This window comes from Tympanuchus pallidicinctus, unplaced genomic scaffold (assembly GCF_026119805.1).
Source record: "Tympanuchus pallidicinctus isolate F22 unplaced genomic scaffold, pur_lepc_1.0 scaffold2, whole genome shotgun sequence".
Taxonomy (NCBI): domain Eukaryota; kingdom Metazoa; phylum Chordata; class Aves; order Galliformes; family Phasianidae; genus Tympanuchus; species Tympanuchus pallidicinctus.
In genome coordinates, this window is record NW_026294721.1 from 3,262,600 (window position 1) to 3,287,252 (window position 24,653).

General features: G+C 36.0%; 1 protein-coding gene across 6 annotated transcripts in view; it reads left to right on the top strand.

Annotated features, from left to right (window-relative positions):
* The window catches only part of CTNNA2 (catenin alpha 2), a 453,719-nt gene that overhangs the window by 330,843 nt on the left and 98,223 nt on the right, over positions 1–24,653 (top strand). For all 6 annotated transcript variants that reach the window (XM_052682457.1, XM_052682450.1, XM_052682451.1 and 3 more), the window contains one exon: positions 16,955–17,035. In XM_052682457.1, coding sequence (XP_052538417.1) covers positions 16,955–17,035 — 81 coding nt within the window. The remainder of the gene's footprint in view (positions 1–16,954; positions 17,036–24,653) is intronic.

A 24,653-nucleotide genomic window follows, 5' to 3' on the forward strand; every position in this document is an offset into this window, starting at 1 on the left:
ATTAATGTGGGCAAGGAAAAACAGAAAGGCTGTAAGAATCTAGGGTCTGGGGAGAAGAATGACAAAAGCATCAAGCTGTTGTGACTGTAACTAGCCTGTATAAGATTATTGTTATTAAAAATCTGACTTTAGTATGTCCTTTCCACTCATCATAAGGCACTATTTAGTGAAACTCTGGGCTCTTTGGGATGGACACTACCTGGCTACTGTTCAAGCCAAGGAGACTGACCCTGATGGAGGGGATTGAGTTTTATTCTGGAGGTCTGTGTGCTTATACATATGGATAAGCATTTGCATATGTTTGTGTAACAGAAAATAAATGTTACATAGCATGTGCAGGCTTCAGCAAAGTGATTTAGAGGGAGTAGGTGGTTACTGCCCTACAACACAGAAGAGGTTTGATGATATGAGAGAGTAGGAGGTTAATTAAGATTGCAATTTTTTTTGTTTTGTTTTGTAGCTGCTGTTGCTAACTCTTCTGTTTCTGTATCACCAAGTTTTCTCTGAGTTCTGATGTATTTGTTTCCTGCAAAAAATGGTCTGAGTTTTGTTTTAATAAATGAAACTTCTAGCCGATGGGCATACATAGAAATATTTGAAATGCAGTTCCATAAAGCCAACAGACATATAAGCAGAACACAAAACAACAATATTAGCTTTTAAAAAGCTTGTGCAATTTAAGGAGCATTCCTTTGCTTTTATATTCTGCATGACTTTAAATTCTTGAGACTTCCATTATAATGTTTAGGGATTTTACCTCTATCATGTTCAGTACAGTATGCTAATGCTGTCTGCAGGGAATATAAATATGGGAGTCATTCCACAAGGTTGCTTGGAAAAGAAATTTAAAATGATATATTAAAGATTGAAAGTTGCAGCAAATTTCCTGCTGAATTTATATGATGTATTCTAGCAGTCAGCAGGAGAGTTTGTAGCCCTTCCCTTGGCTTGCTAATTCAACACAGGTCCAACAACTGCATCAAATGGTGAACGTTTAATAGATACGCTTTTACAGCTGTAGAGCATTTAAGATGGCAAACTCTTTAAAGCATCCTTTAGCTGTGAGATTGCTGTCTGATGCTATAGTAATTGACATTTAAAAATACTTGGGTAGACGAATGTTTAGGCTATAGGCTGTTTAAAATAAATATTTGCAGATCATATTTACAAAACAGACTCTTTCACCCTCTGTTTATGAAGCAGTAAACAGATCTGTTCACTTTCAGTGCATTCTTTAACAAAAATTATTGTATCTAAATTCTGATGTTGCAGTTCTCGATTAGATGCAATGCATTATTTCCAAAAGTAATAATTTTTACAGTGCATATCCACACAAGAAGTCACAAAGTAACTCTTCTTTTGATTTCCAGTATAGGTGGACTTGGGCCTCTTGTTTTGTGGTGGGAGGTTATCTGGTCCCAAATTCTCTTAGCAGGTTTCTGAATTACCCAGGTGGTCCTACCACTGCTGTTCCCCTTTTCCAAGCAGAGCACAACTGGACTCTCACAGCTACTACACAAATACACCATAGAGCATGTGGAAAAGCATAGAAGAAACTTGAAACATTTTCAGAATTTTAAATCTAGACTAGTGGATTAATTTTTGATCTCATTATACAGCGAGCAGAAATGTATTGAAAATATTGAATAAAAAATGCACACTAAAATCCCAACAAACTTTGAAATTACTAAAATACTCACTAAAAAAAAAAAGAAAAAAAAAAAAAAGAAAAACCTCTGTATTTCTGCATTTGTTTTATTGTGTCGTCATGGCCATAAAACCCATGTAGTATAGAGCAGCACAAATGACAGTTGGAATATTTGTGTTATTTCTAGTGATGCTGGTTTTATTTTTATTTAATTTATATGTTAACTAATATCTGTGCTATATGAGATAGCTTGTAGTCTCCTTTATTGGCTGCTGAAGTGCCTTTCTACTGACCATTCTAAACGTACTGACAGACACCGAGATTAGCAGTGACCATGGTTTCTAGAGCAAGAAACTGAAAATTAGTCTACATTCACGACTATGTTATACAATAGACTGATATAAATCTAATTGGATTATTGAGGTTTATTTCCTAAGGAAACAATCATGGTCATACTTTATGTGCTAGATTCAAGGTTTGCAGAAGTGACCCATTTTAGTAACACATTTCTTGTAAGAAAAAGATATCAGAAGTGATAGCAAAACTAGTTAACTCAGTAGAACTTATAAGTCGGTTTAAGTCACAAGCTGTTAGGATCCCAAACGAAAATCTTTTGTGATATTCTGTATTCAGAAGAAAATATTTTTCCACACCATATTTCACTGTGCTGCAGAATTTCTCTCCATAAAACAGAGTTTTTACTTTGTCATGAATTTATTTCATTAAACTTTTGCATATTTTCCTGATCTTTTCAGCACTACTACAGCTCTGCCCTCTTCCCATCAGTCCTGAGAAATTTCTTTCTATCCTAAAGTGCAAACAAGTGCCTGAAGGTGCTCATTGGGCATCTCCAAGACACTCTGCATTGCTTTGTAAGCCTCACATTCCTGCCATCTTAAACAATATCATTTTGCTTAGAGAAACTTTCTAATATTTCAGAAGTTGTTCTTCCCTGCCGTACTCACAATCTTGAAGTCTGTATAAATTGTGGGTTTGGTTTATAGGAAACTAATGTATCAAAATAGTGAGTTTTTAGACTACGATATTTATTTCTATGTTAATTTTGCAAACAACATATTTTAGCTATATAAGCAGCTGAGCAACAAATGAGACTCATTTACATTAGGAAAATTATCATGAAAAAATTAGGATTTGATCACATGATTGAGGGTTATACAATAACATGTGGATAAATAAGGGGAAATACTAGCTGTGCAGACAGCTGTAATATTAATATTTTATTTTCTAGTGTGTGCTTCAGCACTTTCAACAATCTGTTAGCATACAAATAGAGGAGACAGAAAAATAAGATGCTTAAAATAATTCCTAATACTGGTCATTGCCCTTCTTAGCTCTGAAAATATTAACCATATCAGTCAAAAAATCATCGTGTTTTTTTTTTATTATTATTATTATTTTGGTTGTATGAAGGTAAAATATAGTAGAATGCTAAAAGCACTACAAATGCACACAACGGCATAAATATATGCTATTCAGCTTTCTTATTTTCTTGATACAATTTGAAGTTGTTTGGTATAATGGAAATAGCCCTCTGAGTCAACATGTCGTTCTTCTGCATGTTGTTACAATTTGTTTCTTATATGAAAAAGTTGGCTTTTGGAGAGCAGAATGATATTAGATGTAGAAAATTTTACTAGGAGAGACTGTCATAGTAAGCTTATCTGATTTTCATCAGGCAAAGTGAATGCTGGCATAGACAGCCATTCTCCAAGCCTCATTTCTTTTAAAGAAAATAAATAAAAGCACTGTATCTCAATATTTCTACACTTCAGCTAAATTAGTTGATAGATGGACATTCTGATGTTGATTTAGGAAGTTATCTACAAAACGAAGTTTCATTCTCGAGGATGCAATTACCTGTTTTTATGTTCATAAAATTATGCCTGTGAGATTTAAAAATAATATATATATTTTTTTAAGAAGCCAAAAGAGAAGCCCATGAAATATTAATTTGGAAAAGACAGTTCCTTTTCTTTGTTTGTTTTTTGCACACACATGATGCCAGTAAAGCAGGTTCATCAAAAATGTTTATAAAGATATCACATGATTGTGATGGACTTGAGTTGTCCACTACCCATCTTGTTCATGCTGATCAGGGCTATAACTGCAAGTTATAGTTTTGCTACTTTATGGGGAAGTTTCTAAAATCACTTGGCATTGGCTATTGTTTAACTCGAAATACAGATTAACCTCACCTTAAAATACCTTGGTTGGGAGTATGGTAGCATCGATGTCCTGTGTTGAAATTATTGTGTTGGATTCACTCTCCTGTAGCATCTCCTGATCCTAGAGAACAAGCTATTAATATACAGATATTTCAGCAGAGAAGAGCTCACATTATATATATAGAGGCTTGTTCTGCATCATTACAAAGTGCTTTGCAACACTGACTTGTTAAGCACATTCCTGAAGCCAACCCTAGTCAACCCATCAGTGCTATGTGAAATACTTCTGAAGGTGAAGCCTCAAAATTTGTTGCAGGACTGAGGCAAAAATGAGTTTACACTCTGTAGGTACATTTTTGCTCTTTCTCATGAGCAGCTCACTAAATGGCTGTGTGTATTCAGGAGTCATGCCCTCACAAAGTACTATTCTAAAATCCATAGGATATTTAATGTAAGATATCCAAAATTACAATAATTATAAATTATAAATTTATATCATAAAATATAAATATTATAAATATCTTATAAAATATTATAAATAACCATTTCTGATCATTTGGAATGAATATCTTCTTCACCTGAACAAAATAAAACAAAAGCCTCAGACCTGGAGGCATTCAAGGCCAGGCTGGATGTGACACTGGGCAGCCTGGTCTGGTGGTTGGCAACCCTGCACACTGCAGAGGGGTTGAAACCAGACGATCATTGTGGTCCTTTTCAACCCAGGCCATTCCATGATTATACGTTGTAGAAAGAAAGAATCAATGACGAATACTTACTGCAATTTGTGCTTGTCAGCTGTTAAACCCTGACCAGTGCCCTCTTAATCATTACCTCTTGGTTTTTATCTGGGACTGAATTTCACTTCTATGATGTACAGATATTGTAATGTAAATGTAGTTATTTCCCTAAATGCAGTATTTTAGCCACCTCGTATGCAGAATTCATTGCAACCAACCTATGTCACTTTTTGTCTCAGATAAAGTGTTTTTGATTCCTTTGTGGTTGTCTTCTTTCTACTCCTCAATATCTGCATCTTTCATAACAGTTGCCCAAGAAAAACAACCATCCAAGAGAAAAAAAAATTCTTCTTGTTAAAATAGCATCTTAGTATTAATTAGTTGCAAGAATCCCCTCTGTTCTCTTAAAATCCTCATAAGGATATTTTCCTAACCCATGCTGTGATTGTAACTTTTCTATTTAAATGACCTCCATTTTCCTCTTGCTTTCAAAGTTGGGGAGTGCGTGTTTGCAAAGCATACTTACAGATTTTTCTTAACTATGCATTCCATAACATTCCCAAAACTGTTCGTCTCCAAGATAATGTCTCCAGTCTCAATCCATACCTTACACTAGGAGCATGAACCAAACATATTTAGAATACACTGGGCATCTCCTGAGATTTCACGAAACTCCTTAAGTTTGTTCCAGAACCACTAGTCCACATAAAAGACCATCAGAAAAATCACGTTTTCTTTCCAGTGCTTCCTCCTTGCTCCCTTTTATACTAGAGAGGTAGTATGCATTATGGTGCTACTTTAAGATGAGAAACTTCCTACCTATTTCACTCTTTAGAAATAATTACTTATCACAGCGCAGCCCATTTATTCACAGTAACTTTCTTCTCTGTAATTTACTTAGTAGGTTTGAAGTGATAAACATCATGGTGTGTGTAAAGCCACAGAGCTTCTCCTGCCAGGCTTTGGTTTATTTTCTAAAATTTCTGCAGACATTTGATCACAGTGGAATTGACTCACTCTTAACACTAGCTGCCATACTAAAGAAAATTTCACTAAAATAATGCCTATTAGAAGCAGAGCTAGACTGGGAAACTGAAGTAAAGGCTGGATTCAGTTGCTTTCTTGTTGGTGTACATCATCAGCTTTTGTAACATACAGAATTACTGTAATAGTTGTTTTATTGAAGCTGTAGATTTTAAAGGAAATGTTTATTAGATTCTAACGCTGTCACTAATATCAAGGAAATTATAAGGTATTGCACAGAACAGTAGGGAAATAAATAGGGAGTGTGGAATTCTTTTTTATATTACTACTGAAATTTCTATTTAAGTCACTTCAAAACCAAATTATTATTTCATTACTATTTTACATCCTTGATATCTATCTATATATATACACTTATATACATTAAAGAAAGGTTTCATTTTAAACATCACAATTATGTTACTTGGGATATAAAGAGGAAAACCAGGTATAGAGATCAGTTGTCACTTCCATTACTTGCAATTAGTTCCTAAATGTGTATGCCATTAGAAGGTATTCTAAACAGCTGTGGATAACATTCTGAGCTACCACATATGCAAGTCTTGGTGCAAGTCATGCTGTGTCCCCCAGTACAAAATTTCCTGCAATGAATTAACTCCAGTTTGGTAGCTCACCTCAAAAGAAATTAATGGTAATTGGTTGTGAAGGCACGTGCAAGATAATTTAAGATTTTAAATTCCGTAGACCTTCAACTCTTTTGATAACATAAAATTGTTAAGGTTGGAAAATGCCTCTAAGATCACCCAGTCCATCACATCTGTCTCACTGGATGAATTTTCAAAGCGATATAAATATTATAGCAGGGTATAAATAACTTTGGGGCTGATAAACTAAATCCAAGCATGTTTTAATGTGCTTTGGACAGCTACACTCCCATTGGCACCTTTGAAGGCTCATTCAGTTTCATTTATGAACATCAGAACAGAGAAGATGCCAGCTAGCATCTATTTCAAAGTTATTTCAGGTCTTGCATTAGAACCACAGGTTTCAGTCTGCTCTGATTTCATTTAACATTCTTTAAAATTTTTTACACTTCATTTCCTACAAGAAGTCTTGGTGGCAGCCTACCAAAAGAACTATCTTACTTTTAACCCCTTTTGTGATAGTTCGGGTATTTCAGCTGTTCCAGAAAATTGAGATGTTTCAAGTAATTTTTAAAAATAAGATTAACATTCTCTTTTTTTTTTTTTTTTTTTTTTTTTTTTTCCCCAACTATTTTCAGAGGACTGCCAGAAAATAAATTGTACAGCAGTTTTGAATGCAGCATACTCCTCTAATTTCCTCCATTTCCATTAGCAGTGAGATAGGCTGCAGTGTCACTTAGCTTAACAGCTTCGATGTCATCATTATTAACATCACAAGAACGAACCTATCACATTGCACATTCACACAAGTAACTCTTTTGGAGGCATTTGTGTGGCTGAGCTGAGCCAGTCATTCAATTACCCTATAGACCAGGTAGGGATGATCAAATTAATTACTGTCTCAAAGAAGATGAAGGGCCAAATGCAACAAAATGCCTCAGTATCTATGAACTGGGAATTACAACATAAACATTTAAGGTGTTTTTTAATGCAGGGCTACCAGGACATACATTATACATTGCTATTGTTGAAAAAAAGAAAATTCATGTCAAACCAAGAGATTAAATGTGCTGAGTAGAATCCAAGACCCCAGCTTTCTGAAACTTAAAAAGGGAGCTGGAAGGAGGAGGCCTTTTCTAATGCAGGGCTCGTGCTCACCCTTTATGCTGTAGATATTTATATATAGTTATTGTTTTGAAAAGATTATGTAAGATTCCTTTGTATCTAAAGCACAATGTCATTATTCTTCCTCTTGTATTTTATTTAATAACTGAGTTATCACCTGAGAAATGAGAGGCCTGATTTCCTGTTTTGGAGATTCACAAATTCTATTTCTTTTACACTGAATGCACATTTTGGCCTGAGCTGTGGTGCTTCTTGGGGTGAAAGTGTCAGAGGGACCACAGGACCATAGCAGCATATTCTACCTGGGGACTTAAGGCAAGGCATCAGGGGCAGGTTTGTCTGCCTTTTCATATCCATAGCCTTGCATCTCTGCCTTCAAGGGGAGGAGTTCCTTCCCTCCTTTGTTCCCGTTTCATCCATGTAATCCACCATCTATTTGAAGATTCTATAAATGCAGCTTACATTCAAGGAAATTTGGAGTAGCTAGGATTAGTGAATGTTTCAATCACAGAACCACAGAATAGCCTGGGTTGCAAAGGACCTCAAAGATCATCTAGTTTCAGCCCTCCTACCATGCCAACCACTAGAGCAGGCTGCCCAGAGCCACATCCAGATTCAATCTTTGGGAATAATATTAAAACTCATTATGAGTTGAGAGGAGAGATTTTATAAATGCACCAGTTATCCCTTCAGGAAAGGACTTTACATTTCTGCATTTAGTGTTATTTTGTTTGTTTTTTTTTCCCTAAGAACAGAACAAGTGCTGAAAAAAATCTGAAATCAAAAAGGAGAAATAAGGACTCTAATCACTTCGTAGATTCAAAGCATTATCTTATGCCTAATTAGTTTGTAATAGCATTTACAAAGGTGTTGTTTGGTGTGTTTTTCTGTAAAAAACAGTTTGATAAAAACTGTTGATGAAAATGTCACAGATTTGTTTTCAACAGACTTTTGCTTCAGATATCCCACATGAACATTCTGTTATTTTGTGCAGGCTTTTACACTAATGCTCTGTAATTGTGTTTCACTTCCTCTGATTAAACTGACACATAATTTGAATGGATATCACTTAGCACATTGATCTGAGGATGTGACAGGAATAGGCTCAGCTTTGCCTCGTAAAAATAGAAAGAGTTGGTCCATTGAGCTTGCCTTCTTTTGAATATCTCTGTTTGGAGTTTAAACAGATCCAAATTGTTTATTTCTGTGTTACTTTGTTGTGGTTTTGATTTGTTTGCTTGTTTGTTTTATTTTAACACTAGTGTCCCATGTTATGGTGTTCTGCATCTCGTGGTTATGGTGTTGTTTTTTTGTGGACACAAAGGATCCAGTACTCAAGTTGACCAATTAATTACCGTAGCCAGATCTAAGTTCTTTCCTTTCCCTTGCTTTTCCTGGGAAATATCCACTATTTGAAAACAGAAGGTAAATTTATAACATATGTGCGATTAAATCTCAAGCACATCACTTGCTTGCAGGTGAGGTTTTTGCTGGAGGTGAAAGAATGTGCTGTCAGACACTCAATCACTGTCCTGAGAAAGCCTGACATGTGCATTAACCTGGTATCATATAGACTGCACAGTACTGCCAAGTAGGGTGTCAGATCTGGAAAGCATTAGTGGCTACAGGGGATGCATGAAACTTCAGCCCAAATCATTTCAAATATTGTTTTGATGGAGACTTTAATTGAAACCATTCAGAACAGATTGGCAGATAAATGGGGAAAAAAGAAAAGGTCTGGAGGGAACTCACAATAAGGGCAGAGAAAGTAACAGTAAGCTTGAAAAAGCATTTAATTCTCTAAGTACAAATATTTAGTTTCTTCTCACATAGCATTGGCTTCTAGTTGCATACATTGCTGAACACACTTTTGATAGGATATAAACAAGACCTTGTTTTCTCATGGATCATCCAAGCAGTGTAAGCATGACACAATTAAAAAGAAAGAAATGCAGATGCAACACCCAATACACCTCTTATAAGAAAATCCTTTAGATAGTGACAGAGGCAACCAACTTGTTTAAATCCTATTTTTCAGTGATATTTGAAATTCAAATAATTGTAAGTAAAGTTAAGCTAGTTCTGTGCCTCTTAAAGAAACACCAGATTTGAGGGCTTTGAACTCTGAGGCTCTGTAATACCCAGTTCTATGCCATTAATAAAAATTCTGATGTAAATAGAAAGGTGTAGTTGGAACTTCAGTATGTTCATGAAAAAAAAAAAAGGCAACATTTTTGAATGCCTCTAAATATTGTGAACTCTGAGGTCCTTCCAATAGTCACATCATTTCTCAGAGGTGTCTAAAATGTGTCTGCACTGAAAAAAAAAATGCATTAAAATGTACACTGCAAAGCCATGGTCCAATATTGTCTTGAATGAAATCCTTTCCTCAAACAGAGTAAGAAAAAAGAAAGTCTGTTTGCAGCCTTTTCTCAGAGCTTGTAGTAAAGTTGACATTTTGACATTTAATTTGGATAGCTCTTCACTATGGACCTCTATATCTGAAGGGAAGGACAAAACTTATGCTACCTCCTTTTCTTCCAGTTACTTTAGGTGATAAGAAACCACCCAGAAGTGAATTAAAAACAGATGGTAATTTACAGCTGGAAAGCAGTTGATGGTTAAATGGGGAAATTGACGGACCCTTTGCAAGTGGATGTCTGCAAAGAAATTAGAACAGTTCAAAATTCTCATGTAAACTGTTTTGACCTTCTAAATGGAAGCATCTGCAAGGTTTCATTTAATTGATGAGTGAGGAGATTCTCAGCTCATTTAAATTAGTGTGATATCATTGGAACTGATGGTTTTATAATAGTTTATACCAACTACATTTCTGCTCTCTCCTACTTTTTAGTATGAATTTAACTGTAATAGCATAAATTTGCGTAAAGAATGCAATTTATTCTATGACAAACCTGATGTTTTCCTTTTCAGATTCTCTGATGCTCAAAGAATCCATTCCTTTGCAAAGGAAAAGACGTTATTTAACTAAAAGAAATATACTGTGAATCAATTTGTTACAAAGTCACTCCCCTTCAAACAAGAATGAGAGGATAGCATGCTAAGACTTGTACCAGTTGCATTTGCAGTGATATAGATAATATTCTGCATGTTTTGGAGAGATTGCTTCAGGATGTATCAAAAAGGCTATCTCAGTTTATCAATCTTGGCTCCTCCAATATCATTCCTTTGGTTTCATTACCCATTGCCTTTTCTACAATTTTGATACCGTATGATGCTGTAAAATTTGATTTTGGATCGAATCAGCCTGTCTTCACAGGGGAGATGCTCCAGTCCTCTGATCATCTTCGTGGCCCTCCTCTGGATCCCCTCCAACAGCTCCCTGTCTTTTTTGTACTGGGGGCTCCCCACTTCAACTCAGTATTCCAGATGGGGTCTCAAAAGAGCAGAGTAGAGGAGGACAACCACCTCCCTGTCCCTGCTTGCCACCCCTCTTCTAATGGAATCCGTTTGTCTCCCGAGCTGCAAGAGTACACTGCTGACTCATGTTAAGTTTTTCATCTATCAAGACCCCCAGGTCCTTCTCCACAGGGCTGCTCTCAAGGACTGCTCCTTCCAGTCTGTATGGATGCCAGGGATTCCTCCAGCCCAAATGCAAAACTCTGCACTTTTTATTCCTTGTCTGATCCAGTTCTAATCCTAACAGGTCTTTCAAATCAAATTGCTGTCATTTATAACATTTCTGAAAATCCTTGACCATAAAACAAGAAATAGTTGCAGTAGTGAATTGTGCAAAATGAACAAATCAATACCCACAAAACAACTAAATTAAAATATTCCACGTAAGTTCTTCATCTAGTGAGAGCATAAAAAAAAGAGCAAACCACATGCCTAGTATTAAACACACTGCTGAGTTCACCAGCTCAGCCTTGAGGTATTTGGATATTGTGATGATGAGGACTGCATGAAAATATAGATAAAATAGAAAGAGACACTCTTCTTCATCCCTGTACATATTCAATTGGGGTTATTTATTTATTTTTAACTGTGTGCAGATCTAGATGAAGCTTGTTTGGATCCAGGTGAATGCCAGCGTTTGTTCACCTGAGGTGTTCGGCTCAAGTTCTGTTGCATTTATTTACTATCTGGGGTTGCAGGGAAGTGGCTTACTCAGTTTTCTGCATAGTTATGATCCTTTATGCTGTGTTGGAACCTATTACACTCACTGTGATCTGGTCAGAATTTCACAAAGTAATTAAAAACTGCTGGAAGCAATTGTTTCATTTAGGGAAAACTTTTTGTCCATAACTTACATTTAAGAGCAGGTTAATGAATGATATTGTAGAACTGGGTAGTACTGTGGAAGTGCCCTGAAGAAAGACTGTAATTCAGTGTTTTATTGCAAAGTGGCAAGATAATATACATAGTGGGATCTGTTTGTCTTATCCTTTCTCTGTGGAATCCAAACCTTGCTCCTTTGCAACTGCTATTGCATAAACAGTAGTCAAAATACCTGAGCAGAGGAAGAATTTCTAAACAATGTTTTCTCCCATTTATGCAAAATTATTTTCCCTCCACACCTCCCCCACAAGAAAAAAAGGGAATTATTAAGAACAAAAGGAAACACATAACATTTCATTCTATGTCGGGTGATCCTCTAGGAAAAAATGAATATGGAAAATGGGTAATTGCAGAACCTCCCATCTAGTTACTTAGAATAAGTACTAAAAAGAAAAAAATATAATTGATGGATATAAAGACTGGATAAAATAATTGAGCTGTGTTAAATAGCTCAAATTAAACAGTGATTCACATTCACACCAGGTTCCTAAGAGCTTTTCTCACCGTACCAATTTGAAAAAAAATGTATGTATATGTATGTATTCTAAGATGTCTTGTTCAGTTCATCCATAGAGGGACCACACAATTTCCTAAAATATGTCATCCTGACCCAAATCCCTAGCTAATAGCAAAGGTTTTCAACTTTCAGTGAAATTTAACCTCTACTCACCTCTGCTGGGATATATGGCTTAGCCTTTTCCTGACCTGAAATTAGTCTTCTTAACCTGACAGAAAGAGACTGTGTTGGTGTTCTTAAACCTAGCTTTCTGCTTAAAAGCACCAAGGCAGCTTATGTCTGTTGTTCAAAGTGTTTTTCTCCTTCCTGGTAAGCGTTTCTTCATCACCTTTAAAAGGACTACTGAACATGAGCATAGTTTTTAAAGAGTGATGTTGTTCAACATTTAAAATAAAATATTAGGACAGATATATTTTTGAGCAGCAGTTTACACCTTAATAAAACATTGTGATATTGAAGTTTTGAATAAACTGTAAAAAATTGAACCATTTACCAAGGGGATGATGAAAATATAAGAGTATATCAAGGTTTGGTAGCTCTTGGATCAATAGATAATCTTTCCACCTGTCTCCTAGAGGCTAAATTACTCAATAAATGGCAATAAGGGTGTCTTGGACATGGACCATATAATATGCTAGGAGACTGAGGTAGCCCAGGCATTGGGCTTATATATAAAGCAGCAAAAAAGACAAGGGAATGTGTGAAAACAATCATCCCATAACATCTGACATCATTTAAGGTTTTTATTATTATTATTATTTGTGATAAATTCAAAGACTGACCTTCTAAATTATGCATTTTAAAGGAACAGAGCAAGTATTTCTCTAACATCTCTCATTTGGTAGTTATGCACGTAGCTTTTTATTTGTTATATTATGCTGTAGGCCTGCAATTGCTATGTTTTTGTCTATTTCTTGGCAATTATTTCCTGTCTTTAGCAGGTTACAATTGTCAGACATGTTCATCTGTGTTGATTGTAAAATAAATTAATAATGTACTCCTAATAATGGATTTCCATTTCACATGACTGTGCACATGATGACAGAATTTTTTTAGTAAAAGCATATAAAAGCATATCCATTAGCTCCCTTTATAAAAAGAATGGTAGCAGCTATCATATCTGTTTCATATGCTGAAATGTCACATTTGTGATTTTCTTGGTTTTATTTGGAATTGTTCAAAGGTGAAAACACAGTTCCAGTCTGAATCATTCTCTTCCAGAGCTGACTGTGTCTCATGGAAACTGCTTTGTCTCTAGACTGTCTCTGGTTGGCAGTGGTGGTGACAGTAGGCAGTTACCACAAGGAAATGATAGTAACTAGATTTCTTCGGGTACTCAGTAACTGTAGATTAGTTATATTGAAAAGCTGTTCAGCTTCTCAGAGCGGGTTTAAAAGTACTTGAAAAATGTATTTGGGGGTTGCTTCTTATATTGGCTGATCTGGAAACTTGGGGAGAGCTGCAATGTGCAATCCACTTGTGGTTGGCACAGCCCATAGTTGAGAACCCATGGAAACTACCATAAATAGAGGTAATTGTGTTCAAAGGAACTCTGAATGCCAATTTTTTGACATTCCAAAGTTTCTATGCATTTCTGCTTATTCTACTTTTAACTCAATTCAGGAGCAAATTTTACATCCCTTGTATCCCATTTCCAAAGTATCTTTCTTCCCTGTGCAGGAAAAGATTAACACAGAAATGCTGTCAGTCTCAATAATAAGCTTTATGGTTTATCAGAAACACAGGAAACTGATAAATTCCTTTATATCCCTGCTAGGAGTGGAGACCAAAAATTTATCAGCGAGCAACTTTAATATAACAGTATTTAACAACTTAAATAAATAAACTTTAATAAACTTATATTTTCAGTGCAGAGCAGATGGTGTTTGACAGACCTGCCTGAAGCTATGTAACATCACATGCCATGCTATTTATTTTACAATAATGTGATTTACTAAACAAAATTATCTTCCTTTGAAATTGTACAGTGAAGAAGGGCTTTTCTATCCAGATTTAAAGGCAGAAGCCATTTCACACATAAAAGGTGAAGAACACTTAAAATTCCTGGATAGTGAGAAACTTCAAGACATGAAAATTGTCTCTAGGATTTCATCTGCACTCCTATGTGTTGATAAAGTATTGCCATAGAGAGAGCTCAGTCAGGTCTCCGTCCACATGGTTTGATTGCTTGTTCTCCAGCACAAATCAGTTTATGACATTTAGCATCTCAGATAACATGTAGAGCATGATTAGACCACTGCACAAAGGACTTTTTCTGTAAGCAGTATAGGTGAGACTTTTTGCTGTTTTGAGAGAAGAGGTTGGCCATATGGACACTACTAGTTTGTGTTGTGTGGCCTAAGGGTCACAGAAGGGCTCCCAGTTGTCTTGGGTATCTCCATAGGATGTATCTTAAGAGCCACTCTTTATATAATTTAAAAATAGACTAAAAAGGTACAACAAAAAATTGAAAAGAGGTTTAAGAGAAGCACTAGATTTAGGCTACCATGGATCTATCCTCACAGAATAGTCATTCGTCTAAAGAGCAATGTCAAATATTCAAGTTAGGAGCATAAATCAAACTTCTCATAGAATTACAGATTCAAATAGGTTGGAAAAGGGCAGTAAGTTCATCAAGTCCAACAATCAACTCATCCCTACCATGCCCACTGACCATGTGCCTTAGTGCCACATCTCCATGGTTCTGGAACACCTCCACGGATGGTGACACCAACACTTAACTTGGAAGCCTGTGCCAATGCCATTTAAGTCAATCTGAGAATTTCTACTTTCCTCCAATGATCATTTAGGGAATGTCAGGAGCTCTTGCTCCTAAGCTGTGCACTTTATCAGGTGCCTGATTTATTTAGTGTTTCTGTATTCTCTCACTGACTACTTTGGAGGAAGTCCTGGGTTAGTATTTTGGACACTGTTATGGCCCCTTATAATAGTGCCAAGGGTTACGTGCTTGATTTCACATCAGTGGTGAATGCACAGCAGATCTGCCCTGCACAAAATCACTGCTAACTAGTTCTCTTGGTTGAGAGCACTAAAATGCCATCTCAATGTAGGCTTCAGTGTCACGATGTTTTCTAATTGTTCACATTGTGTTAATATTCACTGCAGTTTGCACCAAATAAGGAGAAACAAGAGAAGAATTTAAATGATATAACAGAAATTTAATTATTTGACTGGAAAAAATAATGCATCCCAAAATGCTAATGTCACCAAGGATACTTGAGGCAGCTAGCACACAGCACAAAGCTGGAGTAATCGAAAATCTTCTGGGAATCTTTGTAGTCTAATAGACCAGGAACCTGGCTGAGACCAGCTCATCTGGCAGACCCATTTCAGAGAAGCTAGCAGGGGTTGAATACCTGTTGTCTGAAAATAAAAGCATGAGCCATAATGGCTATGGCTAAAGAACCATGGTTCTTTAGCTGGGGACCAGCAAAACTCAACCGAAGAATGAATGTGAGATGAACAAGATGAAACTGACTGTAGTTATAGAGGTGCCTCCTTTTGTAAAACACCAAATTTTCTGATTTGTATGGTTAAGTCTGGAATTTTGTAATGGAATCCATCTGTAATGTATTCTTTTTAGAAACATAAGAGATAAACTTACATTTTGTATTAAATTATTATGGCAGTTGATGTCATTATGTTTTAATTTCTAAATAAAGAAAATAGGTTTTACAGATTTCTAAATGATCATTAAAGACATTGTCGTGATATCATAATTAGAATGACAGATAATAATGGAAAGCAGGCATTCCCTCTGCTTAAAGCAGAAGAATGGATTGGATTGCCAATGTGGCCATGTAGGGCTGATAACACAACACTGGACATGCAAGAGATCATTATTAAAAGGGTATATTTAATACTCATCCCACCCCAAAAGTGAGTTCTCAACAGGTTCTGGAGACACATTCTATTAGGCTCAGTGGGAAATAGAAAACTACTCTTAACTATATGCAAGGAACAATTCTAAATAGGAGCATTTGAAAACAGTATTGAGAATAAAAGAGTTCTGCTAGAAAGAAAGGAAGATCGTTTTGGTTCTTGATGAAGAACTATCAAGCAGAGTTCAACATGATGCAGGATGTGACAAATCTTGAGAGAAGCAGTGTTCTCTTAAGAGAAAGGTAATACAGTTGACAAAGTCACTTAATGCTCTCTGTGCCATGGAACCTAGAAGAATATGTATCTTTCAGTGTATTGTAGCCACAGAAAGCTATCCTTCCTTCTTCCCCTCCCCCCCTTCATCTTTCTTTGTAAGGATCTTTGCTTTGAGACTTCCTGCAGGAAAATGTTTTAAGTGGAAGTTTTCTTTCAATTGCACCTAATGTCTGCCAATATGATTCCTGTTACAATCATAAGGACCGTTTTCCTTCTGTCCTCAAGCTGTGTTTCTGCTTATTATCATGTTTAACATTCCCAGTGCCTAGCAGGATAGAGATTAGAAGCTCTTAACGTTTGCTTTATAGTGAAAGGTCTTGCAGATATTTGGAGCATGGGCTATAATATATGCACATAATTTATTGTTGGAAAAGTTCTAAACCCTCCAGTGAGTCACCTTAATCTTTCTTCTTTTTTCATTTTAGGTTTGTTTTAAAATAATCTGCTGTGCCCCACACACATAAACACGTTTAAAACATTGTGTTGAAAATAACGCCTTAATTGGAAGCTAACAAAAAAGAAATGTTGTTTTGTTTTTGTTTTTGTTTAAATTAGCTTTAACTATATCAATTAAAAGTATGTAAATTGTGAAGTGTTATTCTTTAATTCCAATATTTGATTTTTAACAGACTGGAAGGAAAGAGAAGGGGGACCCACTCAACATTGCTATTGACAAGATGACCAAGAAAACGCGAGACCTTCGAAGACAGGTAATCTGTGCTTTTATACTACTTCTTGATTTTCCTAGAAATTAAATGCTTTTTTGTTTTTGACATATGTAAAAGCGTAAGGAATTTGTGGCTTTACCTAAATATGCCACTACTTTGCAGCTGACACTAAAAAGAAATACGGGTGTTAACTAAAAAAGGAATACTGGAACACATTCCAAATGTAACACCTAATGGTCTTCATATGTGGGATCAAGGAAGATTGGCCAAACCTTCACTGCCTTCATAGCATTCTCAGTCCTAAAAACACTTCCAGATGTGCTTAGTAGTATTTATATGAATACTCTCAATGAAATATCAATCAGCAGAATACAAAAATGTTCATAAGAATTTCAGTGAGAACTTTTAAGTTACTACATGCCATGAAGACCCTACAGATAGGCAGAAGGCTGTTAAATAATTGTAAAACCTAGTTTGAACACATTACTTTTAGCTCTGTGACTGGTAATAAGACTGAAAGATTTATTAAAAAAAAAAAACAAAAAAACCCAAAAAACTTGAGATGGAATAGAATAGAAGGGAGATTGGAAAGCAGAAGAGAGAGAATCCTAAGAGTTTCTCTGTACATTTTTAAAGTTAATTTTGGGGAACGGACTTTTTACTGGTTTGGTTTTTTTTTTCACTTTTGAGATGAAAGAGTTCTGTACTTTCTGTTAAAAAATATCACTACCTGACCAGTCAAATCTTGTTCCTAAGGAAATGATCTAAAATCTACAAATCAGCAAGATCAAGGAAGGACTTAAAAGTACCTCCAGTTACCTATTTGCAACTAGTTTCAGAAAGAGGGACTTTAAAAACAGTACCCTGCTCTTTTCATTTTGTCCTGAATTTTCAGCAAATGTGTTTGAGGGTAATATTCTCAGAGCTTATTCTCTAAATAATAAAAATTTTGCAATGGACTTACAGACAACGTTAATCATCAATTCTGCATAAAGCCTAGCATCACATCTGTTGCTCAGCTAATGAGAGAAGAAAGATCTCCACTGTTCTGACCTCCAAATTTGTGTGATCCTAGGTTTTGCAGTGGAGTTGTACCATGTGTTGCCTCCCACCTCTGTTCTTATTGCTTGAAGGAAGTAGCAGACTAACACGAGTTACTGTTCTGTACGAGGATCTCAGCAGTTGTCTGAATTACTCATCTCTAATGCCAATTTTACTCTGAAACGTGATAAAAAAATGGCACCTTTCTCAATAAACTCTCTGTTTCTCACGTATATTCTACTCCATGGGTGTTAAATTCAATCACAAAAATGTTGAAACTCTGTATGTGGGTAAAGTGAAGCATGTACATAAATAGATTCCTGCATAGAAATGAAGCATTTAGTATAGTTTTCTATATTTATGACTGTTAATCACATAGGTATAATGTTTATTAAATTGTGGCAGTCTCTAGTAAACTAATAAAGATTGGATCCTAACTGTGCTATGAAGATATAGGAAGATAGAGTCTTTGCTTTCACAGCAGTGTGTATTTGGTCTATGAATTGGTCTGCTTTATAATCATGTTGTGCTTTGTCCTATGCATAATCAGTTGTATAGGAAACATGTGCACATCTACCCAGGTCTGCCTAGACATCCCCAGCTAAATTTTCCAAGACAAGGACTACTTTTAATAGGTGGGGAGAAGGGATTAAAGGTGTAGAAGAAATGAACCAAGGCTGAGATTGCACAATTACACTCTTTCAGTCCTCCAATTTTGGGCTTACTTGTAGTAGAGACTACCAACTTTGAATACCATAATGCCTTTCATTTTCAATTAATGCATTTTGAAGCAGCCTTGTTGATCAGATTTATGAAGCTTAATGATACATAGAACAGGACAATCTACAAAATGTGGGGTTTTTTTTAGTGAAGAAAGTATATATATTTCACTTGGTAGTCAGGTGCCCTTGTGAGTTAGTCTTCAGCAGCCAACCATCTAAGACTGATTTTTCTTTCTCTCCCCAGGTTACTTAGCTCTTTATCTCCAATATCTTTTATTTATATTTTTTTAATAATTATCATACAGCGGTGTGAAATGATGGTAGCTGGGACACACAGTGTTAAAATCCAATCTCACAATTTACAGGCACATCAGTACTTCCCATTCTGATGGAATTACGTCTTTTATCTTATCATTTAAACACTTCTGGGCATTGGAAAAGTATTGAGGAGAATCTAATTATATAACTCAATATAAACTGCAAGTAAGATTATTAACATTGGTTGGACTGAATAAGTTCTTGGAAGAAGACAGGTCTCACCAGCCCATAGCCTACTGCTGCCATTGCCTAGTTCATTTTGAACAGTTTGGAGAAATCACAGAGTTCTGTGTCTGATAAATAAGTTGTGCCAGTTGGCAGGATTTGGGGGTCTTTTTTTCTGGTACACAAGTCTGTAGTGAAAAACAAACCAACCAACAAACCAAACAAAAAAGCAAAACCTTAAAGCTGAACAAAAACATCCTTCACTGTGTGGAACAGCAAGCTACACTGAGAATAGCAGCAGGGTGCTTGTTGATGCCAGTTTTTATGTGTGTTTGTATTTTTCCTTAGGGAAAAAATGATACTAATCCTATACTAATATTAATGCTAACACCTTAAATACTACATCTAATCATAAAGCAGCACGCACACACTGTTTTTCCAGCACTGCAACTCTGTGGTGACATTGACACCACAGGGATAAGCAGGGATAAGCAGGAAGGACACCCCAAAGAATTTGGCTAAGGCACAAATTGGATGTATAGTGAGGCCTACCACGGTCCATAGATCATCTGGAGATGTGTGAGCAAGGCGCCAGCTGCTCTGCTGTCACCACCACTGGTGTCCCACCTGTCAGCGCCGCTGCCTCCCACCCTTCTGCTCTCATTCCTTTTCTGTATGTACTGTTCCAGCTCATCACCTGAGCTTGTTCAGTCTGTGTTAGCCAGTCGGTTTCCCCACAAGGTACAATAACCAAAACCATTAGTTTTCTCTTAAAAAGCAGATATTGGTACTGCCATTAATTTTAACAGTACAGCCTGTCTGCAGTAGATTGAAATAAAATAATAATTCTTTTTTGTCCATTCAAGCCAGACTAATACTTTATATGCATCCAAGTGGAAGGCATCACAGAGAAAAGAGAGATTTTTTTTTACCAACTGTTCTCAGCTGAACTGGAAATGTAGCTCTCATATAGCCATTAAGGACAATGCATCCACCTCCTGTGGACTCAGTTGTGTATTATTACTAAAGTTACTTGGGAACACTTGATTAAATAAATAATCAGCAGAAAATTTTCTCTTTCTTTAAAATGGAAGAGCGTGATAAAATCGTGTTTGTTTATCCAGAAATATAGTTTTGAAGATAATAAAAAGTCCAACTATTGAAGAGTCATATTTATGTTTTTAACATCTTCAATTTTTCATTCTGAAAGTGAGTATATCTTTTACCATAGCTTTTCATTTCAAATATAAGCATATACATATAAATTGAACATAATTGAAAATTGAAAATTAAAATTGAAAGTAGTGCTTCAGAATGTTCAAGGATGATTTCAGTTGCTTTAAGGTATTTTGATCATTTAGCATTTTGAAATCTCCAGGTTTCATTCCAAACTGGAACAAAGGAAAATTTAAATAGTAGTAAAATAGGATTTCTGGTTCCTGTTGCAGTTTTAGGCAACATAATTTTATAATAAAATATTTGAATAAGAACATTAAAGTGTAAAGTTTAGAAATGAAAACATTACCAGCTGCATTTTGATGAATACATTTGATACTTTGAGTGCTTATACTGATGTCCTTTGCTTTTGTTTTAATGAAGTGGATATCTGAGAGAAGTCAGTGCCACTGTTTGATACCCAACTCTACATGTGCAATATAAAAAAAAATTTTTTTAAATCAACCATCTATTACAACCTCCTAGTATCTGCATGGTGATTTTGTATGTGGAAAGCTATCATTGTTTCTAGACTTGAAATACCTATGTTTGCTTTTATGGTTATATGAATTCTTAAAGCGGACAGGTCTCACCAGTACATAGTTCAATGTTGCCATTCTTCACACCACTCCAAAGCAAAACATTCTAATCCAGCATTTATTTTTAGCAAAAATTTCTTTTCTCAGATTGTCTTTTTCAGACAGCATCCTCTGAGATATACATATTGTGCAGACAGAGGACTAAAAAATTGACAACAATCAAATTAACGAAGACTTCTGCTTTCTGTAGAATTGTATCGTCTGTGTTCATCTTCCATTCTGCATGGTGGTTGACCAGCTGGTATCTACACTGATCAGCCAGCTACTGACTTCCCATTACAAATTTCCCTCCACAGAACTCAAATCTGGGTCACCTTTCTCCTACTAACAATTTTTTTTTTTATCAAATAATTGCTCAACATCCTCAAGACTTTTCTAGTATGCTGACATTAGTTTGAAATTGCACAACAGATTGAAATGCATTAGAAAAAAAATAGAATTTTGAGCCTCATTTCCTCAGAAAATCAGTCTAAAACTGATAGCACCTTTGTCAAGTCTACGGTCTTTTTTCGGTTACCATCTGCAACAGCACTCCAAATATTCAAAGGTAGATGTTATTTTAAGGCTACAGTTCTAGTCATACTTGCATTGTGTAACTCCAATTATGTTATTAGCTCCTCCATATGATTTCTGCAGAGACAAATAGCTTGTGATTTTTCAAGAATGAATTTCATGTATGGCTTTAGTTTTTCATTTAGAAGTTGATTGGGTAATCTCAGCTACTTTGTAAGCTCCAAGCTAAAAGATTTATGAAATGGTTCAGATGAGTTGTTTTCCTCTTACTCACAAATATTAATGGAGGTTTGGATATTGACTGTTTATTCCCAGTGTCTGCTTTTTTCTGATGGCCATTACTAGCATGCTGCTTGCTGCACAGCTACATACTTTTGGCTATCTGCGATTGAGTTTAGTCATTTAAACATCAACTAGTATTAGTAATTGACTGCATTTGGTGTCCATTTTGCAGCCACACAGCCAGGCTTGTTCTGTCACAGATCTTGTAGAAGCCTAAATTCTGAAAAAATCCAGGTCACGTTTGCCCTTTGCATCCCTCTAATCAATTCATTAAGTGTCATGTAGTTTAGGCATCCCTTTACATGACCATTATGTATTATTGATTGCTCATTTACATTATCTTTGCCTTTGACTATGCTCTGAAGTATAACTTTGTGAGATATTTGGTGGTGGACTACAACACAATTTTCATTAGTTATCAGCCATAATCTCCAGCATACTTTAATTTAATTGCACAGCTACAATTATTATACTCGTTAACTCTTAGTCCTTGACAATACTGCTACATTAGTCTACAGGTTACACCTTTGAAAAAGATAGGTAGATGAGGAAAATATCTCATGTAATTTATCCATGCAAATTCAGTAACAGATCTTGAAAAGAGCTTTGTCATCATACTCAGTTCTTTCCTACTTTTTAGGTCTCTGAAAGTACTCACATTTCTGTGTACTTTCTTTAATATGGGCACAATAATTTGAATTAGATAACAGGCTTCATAATGTTCTTAGCACTATTTGTTGTATCTTTATTTCCTAGCTCTTGAGAGGCAGTCTAATCTCCCTTTGCTCTTTATGTCGGTCATTTCCACTTAGATTAAGTTGTATCACTACTGTTTATGAAAGCTATTTGTGGTTAAAAAAAAAAAAAGTTTAGCACTTTGGAACGTGCCAAGAATTGACGTAGACTCTGTAGAGACTCTCAGAATAATATGAGTATTAGTTAGTGCAATTAGACTAAAGGGACACCTAAAAATGAAAAACTGTTTTCTCTTGGAACAGATTTCTTCACATCTAACCCATACAATGCAAATTATGTTATGAATAAACATTTATATAACACTTTCAGTATGTGAACTTAAATCTCTGTTTTCAAGTGCATGCATAGCTTGCTTCTTTACGGGATATAAAAGCTTTGAGGAAAACACAGAACCTCCCACCAAAAGTGGAAATTGTATCATCACTGTTTTACAGGCAAGCTACTGCCTTATAATGAATTATCAAGTGTTATAGGGAGGACCAGCTCACCTAGAAATGAAACCTCACTGTCCTGAATCACGACTTACTGATTTAAACTGTTTCTCCTCTTCCCCTTCTGAAATGCTCAGATAAAAGTTAGGCAACAGTTACTGTTAAGTTTTCAGTAGAACAATACGAAACACAGAAAAGTAACGTTGCTTCTGAAGATAAGGCTAGTTACAGAATCACAGAATCACCCGGGTTGGAAGGGACCTCAAGGATCATGTAGTTCCAACCCCCGTGCCTAGCAGGGCCACCAAACATGCACATTTAGATCAGGTTGCCCAGGACCCCGTCCAACCTGGCCTTGAACACGTCCAAGGACGGGGCATCCACAACCTCCCTGGGCAGCCCGTTCCAGGGCCTAACTACTCTCCTTGTGAAGAACTTCCCCCTAACATCCAACCTAAATCTTTCCTCCTTCAACTTGGATCCATAATTGGATCCATAATCCATAGTTCAATTTAGTTATTCCATATTGTACCAGATTTAAGGGTGTATAACATCCACATGTGAAGATAAAGCCCTGTGCAAGCGTAAACAGTTAGAATCATACAAAGATCATTGTGTTCTAACCTCTCTGCCACAGACACCATTGTGACCCACTAAGTCAGGCAATGGACCGGCCTTCCCAGGGCCCCATCCAGCCTGGCCTTGAACACCTCCTGGAGAAGGAGGGGGGGGAAGAAAAAAAACAAACAAACAAACTAGGAGCTTCAGAAGAACACAATGAAGTTTATTATATTTATTAGCCAAGCAATTTATCTCAGATTTTTTAAGAAATTGAGCAACTCACCCTAATAAATAAAACTCATAATGGGGAAGAGAAAAAATAGCCAGCCAACCAAAAATCCCACCTGTGAATTCACACCAGCTGATGTCAGTTATGGAAGATGGGTGATAATATAAGCAAGGTGGCATTTCCAAATCTCCTATACAATGGGAGATTTCACCTTCAGAGAGTAGTTGGTTGGAAGTGGTTTGTTTTGGAAAAGGTGAATTATCTTTGTATGTTTATAGGGAATTATGAGGAAACTGTCTACTAGTTCATTTACCACAAAGAAAGAAACCTGAAGGTGGGTTGTATAAGTAGTTCTTTTACTTTCTTACTGTAAAGCTAGTCAACACTACATTAATAGGATTGTGTCAAGGTAGCTTAGAGGATCAACTTCTTGTTCTTACTATCCTAAAAGTAGGCTTTGATGTGTTCTTTATTGTAGACAAGTAGGCATTGTCTGAAGTTATAAATTGTAGGGGTGGTTCTATTAATTCATTACCTGTGTAATTTAAGGGGAGTTAGAAACAGAGAGAGGGTTGTGGTCCTCACATAGTTTATGTGACACAGTGAGATTTTGTTAATAGAGACAGGTGCAATACATAATGCAAGTGTTTAACAGCAACAGAAAATCCAAGAGAGTTTTAATTTCAAATTTAATATTGTATGAACGCTTACTGAAGATTTATTTTGTGAAGACAAAGTTGAGGCAAGGTTATACTTAACCAGACAATACACAGGAGCCTTGCAAGTTTGTGCTGTATTACCAAAGATGAGATAGGAGTTGTTCCCAAG